This window comes from Scophthalmus maximus, chromosome 1, assembly GCF_022379125.1.
Source record: "Scophthalmus maximus strain ysfricsl-2021 chromosome 1, ASM2237912v1, whole genome shotgun sequence".
Lineage (NCBI taxonomy): Eukaryota > Metazoa > Chordata > Actinopteri > Pleuronectiformes > Scophthalmidae > Scophthalmus > Scophthalmus maximus.
The window spans coordinates 1,134,484-1,152,979 of NC_061515.1; the positions used below are offsets into that span (position 1 = coordinate 1,134,484).

The 18,496-nt window shown below is 42.8% G+C and overlaps 1 protein-coding gene across 4 annotated transcripts in view; it reads left to right on the plus strand.

Moving 5' to 3' along the window:
* The window catches only part of grik2 (glutamate receptor, ionotropic, kainate 2), a 165,409-nt gene that overhangs the window by 66,907 nt on the left and 80,006 nt on the right, over positions 1 to 18,496 (plus strand). For all 4 annotated transcript variants that reach the window (XM_035643546.2, XM_035643553.2, XM_035643563.2 and 1 more), the window contains 3 exons: positions 427 to 608; positions 4,354 to 4,407; positions 6,023 to 6,196. In XM_035643546.2, the coding sequence (XP_035499439.1) occupies positions 427 to 608; positions 4,354 to 4,407; positions 6,023 to 6,196 (410 nt within the window). The remainder of the gene's footprint in view (positions 1 to 426; positions 609 to 4,353; positions 4,408 to 6,022; positions 6,197 to 18,496) is intronic.

Here is an 18,496-nt window from a genome sequence, read left to right on the forward strand (position 1 = left end):
TGATGGATGTCAGGTAATGTGCAGTATTGATATACGTCTTTGTTCTGTTGTGTTTGTGAGAACATTTCTACCGTCGGATAAAGGTCTGCTGGTACTGAGGCGATGGACAGAGGGATACAGGGAAATTGAAGGACACAGAAAACAAAGTCGTGGATACAGAATAGTCTGAGAGAGCAGGAGCAGGTGTAGAAGAGAAGTTGATTTCATTAAAAATGAACCGACAACAGAAATGTATCCCTGCAGCCGTCTTATCCTAACTCTTATTACAAGCACCACTACCACATTCATCAAGAACAGTTGTAGTTGTTGTTCCATCAGTTACAACTGGATTAATTTTTCAAATAGCAATGACTTATCTGACAAAATACAACGATTTTTTTTTTTAAATGACAAAACTTTTTTTTGTCTTTGTGATTTCCCTTGCAGGCCTGATTCGGTTGCAAGAACTTATAAAGGCTCCTTCCCGGTACAACATCCGGTTAAAGATCCGACAGTTGCCTGCAGACACCAAGGATGCCAAGCCGCTCTTAAAGGAGATGAAGAGGGGGAAGGAGTTCCACATCATCTTTGACTGTGGCCACGAAATGGCTGCTGGGATCCTGAAGCAGGTGCGTGTGTCCACGTGGACGAATCTGAAGGTGAAGCTGTCGACAGGACTAAGAGTCTAACGCCTGGACCAGTTACCAAAACAAAGAACAGAAGCTCAGATCACGACACACACAATTATGTCTAAATTACATCTCTGTCATCTCATTATCTCAAAGAACAAACGTGTTCACATGGTACCACAACTTAATTATTCAATTTATAAGAGATGTAAATAAGAGATGTAACCGTCATAATGTTCTCTATCAGTTGCGCTCTGTCCTCCTCTTCCACATAATGGAATCATTTTTGACAGACCACGAAACACAGAAGCCTTGAATCTGGTGAGAATGACACAGCTACCTACATTAAGATCAAAGAAAGCTATGTTTGCAGTCATTAGATAATAATACTATTAATCTCAGAATTATGGCTTTTCTTTTCATCACTGCACACCGAAAGATCTTTTTGGCTTTTAAGGCAAAACAAGTAAATTTAGCAGTAAAGCAGTCACATGCTTGTTTACATATTTAGAGGATCAGTGAGTAAAACCAGGCTCCCATTACCTGAAGCAGCTGCCACTCTCATAACTACTGTTATGAATACTGTTTTGTGTGGTTTTAACGCTTGATGAAAAGAACATCTTGAAAAGGACATCTTTCCAATGAGTAACTCAATTAGAAAGCCTTCATGTTCTTCCTGCTTTAAGGATTTATCAAATAAGAAAGTGACACCGTCACTCTCCCAGGGATTTTAATCAAAGCCCAAATGGTGGATTTCAATGGAAGGTCAAGGACTCCATTCATTAATGATATCAGTGAGAAAACCCTGCTAATGGGAGGCAATGAAAGACTTAACTGTCCTGCCTGGATATTGTCTTCACCTGACACGCCAATAAATTAGAGATCCTCCACTGTTCATCAGCTACCAGCCAGGCCTTCACCCACAAATACTGTAGAAACAACATGGAGGACAACAAGACAGGCAAGTGACAAGTGTTTTCAGTACAGAAATTGGCCCCTTGTGAGTTGCAAAGAAGAGAAGGGATAACTGATGCTAGCCATTTGAATAACCAAAAACTGTTTTATTTACATGCTGTTAAGGTAGAGTTCACACACTAAACAGAACTTCAAAATAGATGGATAACATAAAAGGTGTTGCTGAAAATTGGATATAATATCTGATAGCGAGAACATACAAAATGGGTGTATAACAGTTTTACCAGACTACTCTGGTATGACACTATGCTAAAGGGAGTCACAAATGTATGTTGCAGGGTCGAGCCCCTCATCCCAACAAAGTGTTATTTGTTCCAACTCAATGCAAGAATCATAAACATACACTTTATTTTTTTAGATATACCGTATGTTGGTTTGGACAAACAACACTATAGCCAAGCATGCTAACATCTGCCACTAAAAAGAATTTGCAAATGTCCTGGACATTTAAAAGAGAGCCAGAGTTTGACAGGTCTACCATGCCTTGTTAAGATTGCTAAATTATGACTGGACAATCAATATATAGCAGAGTATTGGTATTGGTAGCTGGTTTAAGCAAACTAATTTCTCATTTATGTCTGAAAACAACTAAAGAATCTAGTATGACTTCAGAAATATACTGAAATGAGAGGGAGAAGCAGAGAAACTGGTGGAAAACAGAAGTGAGGATCTGGTGAGTTTGGAGATCATCCTGAGGCGCTATAGCTATCGTCATTGCAGTCGGAACGTTTGGTGTTTGGGATGAATAAACGTAGATAAAACAAATTAGTTCCACCTCTGAACATACCTTTGGAGTTGTATTGCCTTGGGTCAGGTTTCGTTGAAGCAGAACCCGAAAATGCAGGTTAGGGGAAAATACATATTTAATACAAAATAACGAAAAAACAGACTTCCAGTCTTTAAAAGGAGAAAATAAACAAAATTCTGATAATCCAAAAACACAAAACTCGGGAAACATCAGAGAACAGAGCAACATAGTGCAGCACTGACACATAACTAAGCAGATGAACCACCAAGAACAAAGGGAAGCACAGAGACTATAGAGACAGGAGGGCTGAGATGTAATAGCTATTAAAACTGAATGATGTGTGTTTCTCTAATGACTTGTTCTCCCCCCCAAAAAAATTGGGAATTTACATACCCTCTGAAAGACTTCCCACACTAATCAGTCCAGGAAGTGAGTCGCCACTGAGTGAACTCGTCCTCCGACGGAAGGCTGTAGACTTTCTGACGGTTTTCCACCCGATGCCAGCCGCTATCTAGCTGTGCTTGTTTAATCATCCTCTGCACACAGTCCTAATCTGTGATTCGTATTGGTGTCAGCAAGGCAAGCGGGACTCTGGCGCCACTATATAGCTACATACAACTGAAATGGGGTGGCACATAGCCAGCACGCACACACAGTCTAAATGGTAATAGAATAATACTGAGCAAGGTGGTTCTCCTTTGCATTTTTAGAGACGGATTGCCTTGGTAATGGTGTGAAATGAGTTCATATGTCTGTCAGTGAACTTACTAGATATGCTTGGGAAGATGAGTGGCCATTTTTAGGCAGATGACAAAAGTCGGACTCATTATGAACATTAACCAGGCAGACTCGAGCAGGCAACTGCAGATTTTTATGTCATCTAATTCTTCATTCATCTAATCGACCTAAAATAAGAAATGGATCTGCAACAGCAGAATACTGTTTTCCCATTTATCAAGGTCCCTGCTGCTACCTTAAACGTTGAAACTATTTAAACAGCAAAGACTATCAACTATTTAGTCCTCTGCTTTACTGGTTCTAATGTTGTGTGTTAAACTTGTTTGTCTATCCATTCATGTTTTGCCACATATCTGGATCCATGCTCTATGCAAAGGCAAAGTGACCCAGTTATCCCAGCTAACTCTTTCAGAGGGATGCAAAGGTATCCCCAGGACGGATGTAATCCCTCCAAGCATGTATGGGTCTTCTCAGGGGGATCCTTCCAGTTGAAGATGCCTGGATTCACTCCACAGGGACTCCAGGCATCTCCTCATTCTTTCGGGCCACCCGATACCTATGACTGTAGTTGAAAGATAAGATATAGATGACGTTGTACATTGAGTCTCCTCTTCACCATGGACGTCTGATTCAGTAATGACATGTAATGTAATGTACCATTTCTCCACTTTGATCTGACTCTTGTAGGGTTTGGTATTTAACCTTAAGACTTTTAGAACTGACCGTAGCACCTTGTATTACAAACTTTCAAGTATCAAAAACTGGCATTAAGTAAATTAAGATAGATTTTATTTTCAGACATTCATATCAACAGTGAAAGTGTGAATCCTTACCAGCTGAATTTAAAAAAAAATACTTAAATTACTTCACCCGCAAAGACTCCACCATGGACCTTTTGTAACTCTAGGTTGACGTCCTTATGTTTCTGACAATGACCCAGAAGTCCCTTATCTAAAACTCAAACATTATTTTTGATACTTTCCTACATATTCCTAATATACAGTACGTTTGGACTGAGCTCCACCTCTTGTCTTACATAGCTGTTTTTCTTTGTGGTGGGTGTTTGTTTGTTTTTTACCCCCGAGCCAGTGGCAGTGTAGCAGAATATCTGCCTCTTCACATTACATGGCAACGCAGACAGCCCAACAAGCAGACGAATGCATAAGCATATGCCTTGTATGCAAAATATGCCAAAACATTGTTTCTGCCTCCCTATTAATTTATAAATCTCTCCATATCCCAATCTCTCCATCTTTGCAATCATCTGTCACTTTCTCTCTCCAGGCTCTCGCCATGGGGATGATGACAGAGTACTATCACTATATCTTCACCACACTGGTAAGTAGAAATGTGTGACTATTTCGCACAGTCGGTTTGTCATCTGGTCTACCTCAGAGTTCCGTATCCCTATGTCTCCCAAGATTTGTCGCATGTCCAAAAATGAAACAACGCTGCTCTTCAATCTTCATTTTCTGATTCGTTCATTACATATATTTTTTATTTCCCCCTTTAATGGGTTATCAAGCGCCAAAGAAAATTATAGCATTATACAAATGATATGACAACTTTTCTCCTAGTTCTTTTTTTTCAGCTTTTGGTCTTGTCTTCTTTCTCCTCCTTTCTCCTACTCCTGCAATGTCTCAGTCTTGTTTTCTTATTCCTCTTCTCTTTCGTTTTGTTCAAATCATCTATCTTTCTCTTATTTTTTGTCTTCCTTCAAATTTCTCTCTCCAACATAGATGTTTTAAAAGAGGCTGATATCTCACATTGAGTCAAACTCTCTTCCAATTTGAACTACTGACCAACTCTGGTACTGAAACTAAAATTACACAGCACCATAACATAGGCATGTTGTTAAATGTAACATGGAAAATGCTTTAAAGTTTGACTCTCATTCATCCATTCACACACTAATGACTCGCAGCAAACTGCCAGCCATCCATCCATCCATCCATCCATTAGCTATCTCTGCTTAACCTTGAGGTTCCCGGAGGCACAGGAATCAATCCCTCATTCAGGGGATGGATGAGTCAATCACAGAGCTGACACACGGAGACAGACATCCATTACTGCTCACAGTCACATTTGGAGTTGCCATATAATCTTACCTGCATGTCTTTGGAACATGCAAACTCCACACAAAAAGCATGTGCAGTGGGCTGCACATCTTATAAACAAGTCCATCTACAGCAAAGATAAATTTCCCCCAAAGATCGTTGTTTAGTTTGAATCGGGCTCTTTTAATTAATGTGACAGGTTAACTTTATCAATATTCATGCAATCACAACATCTAGTTAATCATCGTGCACTGCAATTAATGGGCAATTAAAGATTAAATGGATTTTGATCATCAGTCTTACCAAAATCGCATTTTTCTGCAAAGAGAAAGTATTGGTGTTCGCACCAATTACAAATAAATTTCTTTTTACATCGTATACACTTAAAAAAGATTTCACCCTTACTACATTAATACTCACAGGGATGTCCATGCATAAAAAAAAATATTATTATTATTTTGTAATAAAGAGACAAAAGAAAGTGTCCTCATTTGTCACCTAAATCTGAGGCAGTATTCAGAGTTGATATATCTTCTGATTTTATTTGTCTGTTAAAGTGACCTTGCCTTTTATCTTGGGATAAAGTCCCCTTCAGCGTCCAGACAAAATGAATAGAAGTGCATTAACAAACTGTATTTATATTCCCAATGAGAGTTCCTCGAATTTCTGAACTTGCTGTCCGTTTATCCAAGATAATTGAAAACCCCTCTGATGTTTTCAGGGAGATAAAAAAGTAAAATACAAACATGAATGAGGGAGGTAGGAACAGACAGGGGCGTCTTGTCATTTCCCTCCGTTGTGTTTGGCAGAAAGAGTCCAGTGAGTGTTGACGAGGTGCTGAGGTTTTCTCAGTTAGTCTGTCTGTCCTATATCTCATGTATGTTCCTTCTCTCTAGGATCTGTTTGCGCTGGACGTCGAGCCTTACCGATACAGTGGTGTGAACATGACTGGCTTCAGGATCCTCAACACCGAGAACAGCCAAGTGGCCTCCATCATTGAGAAATGGTCCATGGAGCGACTGCAGGCTCCGCCTAAACCTGACTCTGGTCTACTGGACGGCTTCATGACCGTGAGTCAACGAACGATTGAGTCCCTGTGTGCGTCTTTCAGTTTTCAGTCTGCAGCTGCATACAGCCATCGTCTCAAACTCTTGCATTGCAGACGTATCCTGATGAGAATATAAACATTGTCCATTTGCTCTTATTCTTGTGTTGGATTGGGTCAGAACCTTGCTGATGGAGGCCGGTAAAACTAGCAAAAACTAGAAGCTCAAAGCGATTTCCCTCCACTATTTCCCCGCCGGTTGGCTCGTTCTTTGCAGATATGAAGTCACTCGAGACACAAAGCATTGTTCTTGACATGGTAGACTTGTAAGGGTGAATGTGCAGTGACTTCTCTTATACTGTAACTTCCCAGTCATCTGAAGGAGTCAAATAGAAAAAACCTCGGTGCCCCCGAGCTGTGAGCTCCTGGGTTGTGATAAGAAGAGTCTCTTTCGCTGTGATCTGAAAAACGCCTCTGATCAGAGCACGCTGCCTGTAATAACTGTTCCTCCATGCAGCTTTCATACCAATCTCTTATCTTGGAACTCTGCCAAAAAACCATCATCCACCAGAGACGGGGGAATAAGAAAGAGAAAGAAGAGTCGTGGAGGAGGGGGGGAGAGAAGTGAGATGAGGGGGGGATGAATGAAAAACAGAAGAATAAAGAGAGAGAGTGGGTGAAGGGGGAAGCAGAAGTCAAATCAGTGCAGGTGTTATATTCCTGGAAATGTTGAGGTGTTAAATGTTGCTGCCGCTTAGTCTGACTCCGGCTGTCTACCAGTGGCAGTGGCAAGATTGTTGGCTGCTGATTGAAAACTGTAGCTTACCTCTGGGGAATAATATATTCTTTTTTCTGAAATGAGAGATATTGCCGAGTGGTGTTCCTGGATTGATATCAGAGAGTGGGTGTTACTCAGTCCAAAGCCCCTTTTGTTGGGTCTGTGGCTGAATCGATACTGTTTCCCCACTCGAGACCTGAAATGGACTGTGTGTAATGACGGGACCTTTTCAAAACACAAAAAAGCACAGAGGGTGCCTCAATCGTAACTCCCCTCCAGCACAGGCTGCGACACGGTGTCCTAGAGCTGGCGTCTTTGAGTCCACACAAAAGACGGAGAAGCAGAAACGAGGCAAAACTGAATCATCTCATGTTTGTATCCGTCTCTTTGACTTCATGCTGAGCTTGGAGAGACTGGCCGATTTATTTTTGGATCAGTGACAGGCAAAAGATTTATGTGCGGCGGTGTGTGCTGTGACCCTGCTCATCAGCGAATTAATGGCATATGAGTTTGAAGGTGGGGACTGATTAATTAGACAAATGGCAATCAGTCAGCGGCTAATGCATATTGACATGGTGAAAGGTTCCATAAACCTTTGATTAACGGCTTCATTTGTGCGCCGTATTTACGGTGGCGTGTGCGCTTAAGTGGTGAACTGCTGATGTGCTGTAACTTATGGGCCTGCGGATCATGACAGATTGCACTGAGTGAGCGGCCCGTGGACTTCACCTCCTCACCAAGCTCCAGCTCCCCCCAAAAAATGTGTGACAGTGGTTTCAAAACATACTCAATAATGTTTTCTACCGGACACGTGTCAACTTCATTCCAGTCGGTAAATCTTTAAAGTTCCCCTCCAGCCACGTTTTAATGTATATAAAAATAATCTGCTATGCCTAATATTTAGTCTAACGCTAACACCTGTTGTCCTCTCGTGGATGCTAACAGCTAATGCTAACTGTCTGCTGACACACCTGCCGTCCTCTCGTGGATGCTAACTGCTAATGCTAACGCTAACTGTCTGCTGACACCTGCCGTGCTCTTGTGGATGCTAACTGCTAATGCTAACGCTAACTGTCTGCTGACACCTGCCGTCCTCTCGTGGATGCTAACTGCTATTGCTAACTGTCTTTTGACACACCTGCTGTCCTCTCGTGGATGCTAACTGCTTATTTCTAACGCTAACTGTCTGCTGACACACCTGCCGTCCTCTCATGATTCGCTGCCTCTGCTGAGCTGGAAGTTTCCGGTTTCTTTGCCTGACATTTGCATATTCGATTGGTTTTCTGTATTTGTGACGTACCAAATCTAGCTTGAACAGGATTCATGTGAATTTCAAATTACAGAGAAGTGAAACACAGAAATCTCCTCCTCCAGGAGAGGGATGTGGAAACACCTCTATAGTGACAACATGTGCTCAGATACAAGTCCCTATAGTCAATGTCAGACATTTGTGAATCCAGAGACTGTTCTGTGTGTGTGTGTGACAAGTCAGATAAGCTAATTCTGCCACCTTGTTTCTTTCTGCTGCCGTCGTCGATGACTCAGTGGCAGAGAATCCCTGCCCCTGAGTCGTGGCTTAACATGCACGACGGGGGTGACCTTACAAGCTCCGCGCTCTCATTACCATAATGTCTGTCCTTGTTAATTGCTTCAGCTGCCGTCTGATTCATCGTTGTGCACTGCAAAATTGAAACAAGTTCAAAAAAACACTCAGGCATGACTGTAACTTCAGAATTTGTCTCCTTGTCGTGAGTCGGAAAGGCGGTGAGATGTTCACTTTTAACCCCCGGCCCGAGCAGACGCACTGACCTTTCGGTCGTCAAGGTCGTCTCGTTGTTTGTTTTGAAGCTGCAGAACACAGTTGGTATTCAGAGACGCAGCATCGCCGCTGAATCATTTCTATTTCCATATTACCATAAATGTGTTTTACCTGTGGGTACATTTTAAATGGGGGGCAGTGATGGAAAGCTATTTCCCTTTTTGACAGATACTATTTTAAAGTCAGATCTAAACAGACTTATAAAAATGTCACTCAGGCATATTCCAGGATTCGTATTATCTGAGCATCACTCAGACAGAAGGTGGTGGACACCATGGAAGGATGATGGGAGTCGTATGAGAAACAACACTTAGCTAGGGTTGTCCTATTAATTATACGTATATTTCTATATATTTTGATTGTTTTTAATCAAGTAATGGAGACAATTTGTAACATAGAAAGCATACATTGAGTATAATTCCCCTGTCAGGAAACATAAATTAAAATGATTAGCAAAAGGAATTAATCACATAATCAGTTTATTACTTAACCATGACGTTTGTTATTGCTCCATGAAACATGATGGACTAACCTATCTATCATGTTTAAGTTTTTTTGCTGTGGATTGTGTAGATTAATACATCCATTCATTTAGAACTGTGACATTTTCATTCTACTTAGGGAAATGCCACCTTGTTTGGATGATCTGTTCGGATTAATCTTCCTTAAGGTTTAATTGCAGGGAGAGGGGTGGTTGAGCTAGGAGAGATGAGAGAGAAAGAGTCAGTTCATGAGCTTGTCTCTAACTCTTTTCAGGTAATTTAAACATTGTTGCCTGTTGTGCCATAACAACAAATTCCTCAGCTGTGGATATTATTCAAGACACCTGAGGATGGAGTGAAGATGAGACCAATCCACAGTGGATCTGTCAAAACACACACCAGAACAGCCAGCTCAGAATCAGACACAGAACCGGTCTGTGTCTGTGTGTTTGATACCCAGATCATGTTCCCCTCTATGGCCTGACTCTTGTCCAAGGCACACAGCCTTTGTGTTGCAATGTGGGACATGCCCTGATGGGGCTGGTGCTGGGGCTGGCCTTGAAAGGCGTCCAAAGCCTTTGCCTCGAGTTCAGGCTGATTGAAGCAGTTCTCATTAGCAGGAGGCTAATATTTGGTTATTTGCACATTTTGGCTGTGGCCCCACACTCCGCGCTGGGACGGCGCCATTGGACCGTGCCCTTCTCTCCCCCTCTCAGACGAAGCTCCTCTCAGCTCAGTTTATTCCATCTGCCTCTCTGTGTGTGCGTCAAACCATCTTCCTGTCATCCCCTGTCTGACTCACATGACTCGGATCTGGCTCTGGTATTGTCCACATGCCGGGAAAGGAATTTGGCAGTGACACGTTGCTGGGACATTATTCCAGCAGCTGGCGTTACATTTGCAGAGTCACGTCACTCTTCACATCATGTGTACTATATACCTACGTTAAATATATATATGTATATATGTATATATACATACAGTGTATATCAGCGAGTTAAAAGAAAACCTCCTGCAGACAATATCTCATGTTCTTTTCTGATTAGTGCTTTATTCATTAAATAAATGTGGAATTAATGTGTAGCAGGTGGTATTTCTAGTCCAAGAAATTCTCATCTTTTTGAGCCTCTATATGTCCATTATGGTTCAAACTAAACTATGAAATAGTAAAAATATATTTACCAGATCTGTTTAATATAAAGAAATTATTTGAAGTGTGTGTGTGTGTGTGTGTGTGTGTGTGTGTGTGTGTGTGTGTGTGTGTGTGTGTGTGTGTGTGTGTGTGTGTGTGTGTGTGTGTGTGTGTGTGTGTGTGTGTGTGTGTGTGTGTGTGTGTGTGTGTGTGTGTGTGTGTGTGTGTGTGTGTGTGTGCGTGCGTGTTTTTGTGTGTGTGTGTGTGTGCGTGCGTGTTTTTGTGTGTGTGTGTGTGTGTGTGTGTGTGTGTGTGTGTGTGTGTGGCTTCAACGGTTGAATTATAAATATATATAAATTTTGCAAGCTGGTGGTCAACTTGGAATCAGTGGACTCTGAGCTTTCAGTTGATATGTAGCTTGTATTGTTAGTTTGGAATATCACGACTGTCACATGTGGACATATCAGACATGTACAATTTTCGTGTTCATGCCGTATGCTGATTTAGTTGCTTGTTGTTTTAATTGTGTTTCATATGGTTGATGTTTCTCGCCCAATGTTAGCTGGGATTGGCTCCAGCCCCCCCCCCCCCCCCCCCCCCCCCCCCCCCGCGACCCTTAAATGGATAAAGCGGTAGACGATGAATGAATGATGGTTGATGTTGAGGTGTAGCTGAGTTTCTAACCGTTCTGTGAATCTGCTGTGTCTTTATTGCTTCATGTTGAGAAAAGAGTGATTTGGTCCATTTGTGTGGAACCAAGGCCCGAGCAGGTTCCTTAAGGATGCTGAGTGTCCCAGGTCTTGAGTGTCCAGCAGTGTATCACATGATATTTCATGTCCTTGGTTCTGCGTATATATTTTTAACATAATGACTCAGTAAACCTGTCTTGTGAGAAAATTAAATGTGTATTTGAATGCGTTAAAATTATGTCGTGCATTTGTCATGCTACTCTTTTAATAGACAAGCGAACGACTGAAGAACAAAGTTGTGTACACAGATTTATTAATTTTTTTTGAGAGCACACTGTCGTCTCGGGTTACCGTTGATTATTTAAAACTCAAAAGAAATCATATTTTTACATTAGCACATCAGCAGTGAGCTGTAGTGTTAAGATTTAGAGTTTCACGGTGTCTTTATCATCGCCCTATTAATAGTGTTGAGCCAAAAGATGAGCACATAAATCTCCACAAATACTAGCGTGCATATTGTTGAATATTGAATCAGTTTGACCGTGTTACATCCCATGGTCAGATCAACAGTATAATTGTGCTACACTTGGCTTACAGCCAGCTGATGTGTCTTTTAACTTCAGAACTGTTACCATGTGTTATGAATCGGCCTCAGCTTGGCCACGGGCCACCGTCAAGTCCGTTACCCACGGTGCAACGTTCCTGACTGCGAGTCTAACTGAGCTACACACGCCGTTGTTTCGAGGCAGCCGACTCTCAGTGGTGGAGAGAAATGAGAGAAATACATTTGAGGAATATGCTCAGTTCACATGTCGACAGGCGACCAGATTCTCACTGGATGTAGTTAACCTTCAGTCTGCTTGTCCACCATCTCTGGAGGGCCCGTGGACGCTGACGAATGGCTGCTGTGCCAAGCGGCACCACGTTTACTCTGGCTTTAGGTCACCGTTGGCAGCATATCAAATGATTGCCTCTGTGCTCCACAGTATATTGTTTCACTACATGATTCAGCAGCACACTGGCCATATTAAAGCCTACAGCTAATCCTAAACTCCCTTTCATTTTACAGTGCCCACCACTGACAACATCCTGATCCCACCCAGACGGAGAAAGTTTGCAGACTCTGAGGTTCTGTACAGCAGATTCCTTTCTATGCCCATTATCTGCTCGCTGGGAAAAACTCATCAGATGCACTTGAGTGTTAAGACCATTAGTCGTCCTGACAGTGTGCCTTAGTCACGGGACAGTGGATCGTGCTATTAAAGCAATATGGCAGCGCTCCGCTCGTAGTCATGTCTGCAGTCCGTTCGTGGCCCCGGCATCAGTATGCCAGACAGAGAAGGGAGTCTTTTTAATTAGGAAAGCTCACTTAAAGACTTAAAACTCATTTGTGATGCTTTGAGTGAGATCAAATGCAACACCCCAGGTGTTTTTCTTTGTTTTCCTTTCATTCCCTCCCGATGGAATGACTAGTTGCTCCCAAAGTGCCTGTTTTTGGGGTTTTTTACCTTCACTAGGTGCGTTTTTCGCAAACCCCGGACTTTATTGATTTATTTTAAGACTTAGTTGATTTACTTGACATATCTTTTTGATTAAGGGCCTTAGTTTTCAGTCACAGTTTGATTCGGTGTTGGATACAAAAGTGCTTTTGTAGCTTAGTGGGTTACACCACTGCTTTTGGTACAGCAGGTCGGGGTTCGATTCCAGGCCCTAAGGCAAGGCATGATTGTAAGTCGCTTTGGACACAAAGCGTCAGCAAAATGAATGTAATACTTTATAATAGAACGTAAAACGACTTGGTAAAGATTTGGAAAAGATCCCGATGTGGGTTCAAATGGAGCTGCTGATGAAAATGTATTTTCCTTTCTCGCCCTAGTTTGTCTTCTGCTTTCCTCTCAAAAGGTCAACTGCACTGTACTGTACTGCACTGTACTGCACTGTACTGTACTGTACTGTACTGTACTGTACTGCACTGTACTGCACTGTACTGCACTGTACTGCACTGTACTGTACTGCACTGTACTGTACTGCACTGCACTGTACTGCACTGTACTGTACTGCACTGTACTGTACTGCACTGCACTGTACTGCACGGTAGTACTAAACTAACAGCAATCATGAAAATGAGTCATGAAGTCAAAATGTGTCACAATCTGGTGTATTATTCATAAACTCCACCGTGGTCTCTGGCATTCGTAAGAGATGAATCACTTCCACCTTTGTTTCAGTTGTCAGGCTCTTTCCAGTCCTATACCATGATTAGTTGCTATAATCAAATGCAGTAGCCCTGTTCTGTGGACACGGTGAAGGACAGGTTGTGTAAATACGGCGGTTAGTAGATAATTTAATCAGAGATAAAACCTGACTTTCAGGTCTGACGGCGTTCTTCACGTGGCCCCGCTGACTAACAAAGGGCACACTGGAGTTATGGAGCGTCGTCGGGGGACAGATCCGACTGAATGAGTCAAACTCGGGCCTGAAGATGTTCAGACATTTCTCAGCACAAAGGAAGCTCAAACCCAAGGCCCCTGGGGCTGCCTCTCTTTTTACCCTTTTAAAATCAAAAGTACTTGAAGCAAGCAAAGTATTCTGCCGGCATGTTCCCTTTTTCATGCTATTCATCCCCTTCGCTGTGTGAGGCTCTTATCAAGCGGCTCCCGCACAGGTTCACCGAGGCTGTTTAAGCAGATAAATAGCTGCTTTCTCAGCCTGTGGCCTCGGGACTGTGTGGTTGGACCTTGTGGACGTTCTGTCTGCTGCATGCACAATGGGCAAGGTCAGGATAAAGTTTTTTAGACAGGGTAGAGTGCTTATTATGGTCTGTCATCACCATTTCTCATGTTCAGGTTTCATCGAGCCAAGCACATTACTTCACTGTGTCATAAACAAGCCGAGGCAAATGTGTCGCCGCTCGCTCGCGATGTCACTGTGATGGTGAAGTCGGACTGAAGTCGGGTTCTGTGACAGCATCGGAAGAGGGGTTGGACTTGTAGTCTTGTTTCTGTCTTGAGAACAAAAAGGAAAAGGCCACATGGTAACTTAGCCTTAGCTTAGTCTTTGTTTACAGACTTTGTGGACGATTTTCAATCTACCCTGTTGCAATATTTTTTGCTTGATTATTTGATTGAATACAAAATGGTAAAGTGCGCAAGTGGAAATGTCAGGAGCGTTAGAGAAAACAGTGATGCTACATTCTGTCTATCTACTGCTAAATGCCGTCGCATACGTGTAACGGAAGTGGTGAATATCAAGTAGTTTTAGCTAGGAACTGAAAATTAAATACAACTTTAGGCTACAAGATATTTACCTCATTGATGCATTAGTATCATAATGTGAGTCCCTAACAGACATTCTCCAAGCCAGTTCAAGCTTGGATAAAACTGCATTTTCTATTCACCACTCTTCCTTCTGACAGCTGCAGGTTTGTCAGATCAGATCAGTGACACAGTTTGACAAAGTTCTGGGGTTCGACATGCTTTATTTGTACATGGACACAAGATACTCTGCTGCCAAATGCACATGCAGGAAACAAGTTTAAAGATGTGTTTTCTACTTGTGCTGGGAACTATTTGGAGCCCTCATCTCATTGTTGCATAGTTATTCTCATAAAGACTTCAAATCGCCCAGTACACTCCTGACTTCTCTATTCGACCAGTCCATCTAACAACAAAGTCTGAAAACGGCTCACAAGTACAGTACATCATTTCATTTTCATAAAAGTTTCAGTGGTGGTGTGAAATTGCTGGTCAGTACAGTTTTGGCAAATGTTACTCCAGATGCATGAGGTGCTTTTCCTGAGATGATCTAGCAGCTGGGTTGTGTGTGTTGGGGGTTTATAGTCAAAATAAATGTACAGTGTTTGTTCATGGCAACAAAGAACATGTCATCCAGAAATAGTGCACCTCATTTACATTGTTGAACGGGTTTACAACCACAGTTTTTCCCTAAAGCACAGAGGATTAAGATATATCAGGCTTTGGAGGCATTCATACAATGCCAGCTTCAGCCTTAACACGAAAGGCAGAAAGAAACACGATGCTTTTACTCCTGTGTTCTTCATTTCCTTTGCCTTCTTTTTCTTATCTATACCTATGAAGATTACATTTCCACTAATGGCACTCGTTCATCCCAACCCAGGCCCAAACATTGGATATTCTCTTCCTCCCCTTCCCCTCGAAACAAAGAGAGTATGGGGGATGAATTAGCTCTTCTGAAGGGATAATGGTGCTGCCAGCTCCGACTGAACCGCTCAGACTGATTCAGGCGCTTCGGGCAGGAGAAAGGGTCCGACTTAACGTCCTTCTAGTTAATTTAACACTGTTAAAAAAGAAAAAAAACAACATAAAAAACAATCACAAATCCCTGTGTTTTTCAATCAGCTCATCCTCTTTCCGAAGCCATAACGCTTGATGAGTGAAGCCATTAACCGAGGCTGTAAATGGATGAGTTTATCTGGGCAGGGAGGACGAGGTATGGGTGGCGGCGGAGGTGCTGGGGTGTTCTCCAAGTTCTCTCCAGTGGTCTTGTCAAGTTTGCTAATGGACACCTCCCGCTGAGAGACGCTCCGAGTGCTTTGCAGAATGGAGATGACGGCGGCGCACGGACTGACGCTGTGAACCCAAATGGCCCATCGCGAACACGAGGCAGGAAACGGCCCCTGGTATATGAGATAACCTGAGGACCTGCAGGGGGCCGCAATGAGGCAGACGGACGAATGGTCGGATGGGGGGAGAGGGAAAAAACTAAAAGATAGAAGTAAAGAGACAACGGGGGTGGAGGGGGAAGCGGGTAGCAGAGATCAGCCGAGTGAGAGCAGCGATGACATTAAATCTGTGGCTGAAAACAGATGATTTCCCATTTAACACTCCATTGAGTTCTCCGTTATCCCGGGTCCTGCCTGGCACTGTGACGGCGCCACTGCTTTCCTTCTGTTTCACAATAACAACCCCCTCCAACCACCCACCCTCCACACAAACAGCCCCCTCCCCTCCCCATTGTTCATCTACTGTCCTGCTCAACATGCCCACCACAGAGGCTTCCCAGACGATATTAGACACCCTGCAGGAGACACTGGGTCCAGGGGTGGAGATGGGGTTTTGAGGGTGGGGGTGGTCGGTGTCCAAATAACAACAATCTACCCCCCACATGCTTCTCTCTGTAGCTGCAGTAATGGACCACAATGGACTCAACGGGAGGTATTGTCAACAGATGTTCTTGGGGTTTTTTTTGGGGGGGGTGGGGTGGGAATGGGTGATCAGGTACAGAAGCTGTGAGGATGCTTCAGCGGAAAAGAGAAAATTGAGAAAGCAAATGTGTCGGACGCCCTGCAGATATTATCGGACTGAGATGTTGAACCCACATCACTTTGTCTGTGTTTGTGTTCTCGTGGTTTGAAGAGCGTCCGACTCAGGGTGATGTCACACGCTTGTGCGAACCAATCAGGAATTGGCAACACAGGCTTTTATTGTTGATTATTTCATCTCTGAATCTATATTTGACATTACATTAGAATACTTACAAACCAACAGTTGCCATGAGGTTGGAGCCTTCCCTCTCTTCTACCGTGGCAACGTCTTTGAATAGATGGCACACAGGTGTAATTTGTAACTTTTAACGGAAGTGGGTCGATTCCATGCAGGTTCTCTTGCAGAAAAAAGAAAAAGAAACAACACAAGAAAATAAAGAGCTGGAAAAAAAGGTTTATCTTCATTTAGGATAGGATGTAAAACCAAAGTGTTCACAGGGGATTCCTGGATTACATCCAATCTCAAAGGAATAACGAGTTATTTTATCATCATTTTTACCATCAAATCATAAAACACTTTGAAAAAGTATCGATAACTCTTAGTTAAAAGCTTGAATTCGGTTTAATCCACTTAACGTTGGTGAACCCTTATTCATATATGGTATATATGTAAAAATGTCACGTCAGGTTTTTAACCTTAATGACAGACTTGTCATTAAGGTGTGTGTGTGTGTGTGTGTGTGTGTGTGTGTGTGTGTGTGTGTGTGTGTGTGTGTGTGTGTGTGTGTGTGTGTGTGTGTGTGTGTGTGTGTGTGTGTGTGTGTGTGTGTGTGTGTGTGTGTGTGTGTGTGTGTGTGTGTGTGTGTGTGTGTGTGTGTGTGTGTGTGTGTGTGTGTGTGTGTGTGTGTGTGTGTGTGTGTGTGTGTGTGTGTGGCAGACTTGGCCTTCTCTAGGAGTGTTACCAAACACCAAAGTGTTAACTCAATTAAAGGCCATATTTCCCCCAGGAAGAAGAGAAAAGTGAAATTACCCCTGCTTGTTAAACCTGCCACTTAATTTCACTCAAATTATTACTTATGATCCCGAGGACCCCGAGGCTAATTGTCCCCCCCCCCCCCCCCCCCCCCCGTCTCTCTCGTTTTCCCTCCTTACGCCTTCTGCTTAGTCTGCAGTGACAGAAGGAAGCTGTTCCATCAGCTCTGGTAAACGGCTTCATCAGGGAGAAGCTGTGAGCTCCCTCTGGTTTGGAGACTGCTGCTGTAAGTCAGCCGAGCAACATCGTGTCACTTTGGAAAATGAGCCAAAACTCCGGAGAGCACATGTGTTGAGGACAATTTTTTTAAAAAGTGATGAAAGAATCCTGGATCCGCACCTATGTCTGGATCCACGTCAAAATGTTCTTTCTTCACCCGTGTCCCATCCTTCCACCACGTTTGGTGGAAATCAGTTTTTTCCAAACAAACCATCAAACAAACAGACAGGGGGAAAACATAACTTCTTTTGCGGTTTTAAATATCTAAAAAAAATCTACTAATCGCACTGAAAAAAAACACATTTTTAAATTTAGATGAATTCTTTAATGCCATGTACAGAGTGAACTGTACGTGGCATTAAAGGAACGATCTCCATGCCTCAAGATTCAAAGGACCTTGAAAAATACATGTTCCCAGTCTTAATCCTGTGAGCCTGATTTAAGTTGTTCATTTATGTAAAACAACAGCCCAAGTATTGTTACATCTAAATCAGTCTTTCCTTGTCCTGTTGAAGCGTTAAATAGTTGTGATGACTCATCCTGTGCCCAGGGGGCATTTGACTCCCCGAGACTATAAATTCTGCCAGTTAGCCCTTGACAACAGAGAGCAGGCTGTCGTCATGACTTTCCATGAAACTTTCCACGTTGATACAAGTTACTGCCAACTGCCGGCACAGAGGTGTGACCCTCACTCACTCAGTGCTGTTGGATACTGGCAATCTACATCTGCAACATTTCCCTCCATAGCTTTGTGTTTTTACTGGATAATGCAGAATGGAATGGTGCTGACATCTATTTCATGGAGTCTCTAAGGGCACAATGTCGGTCCCATAGTAACACACAGAGCCGATAGGTTTGCATTCAGTCGCACATTCATACAGCGCTTCTATATGCTGTGCTTTTCTATCACACGTTCACATTCACACTC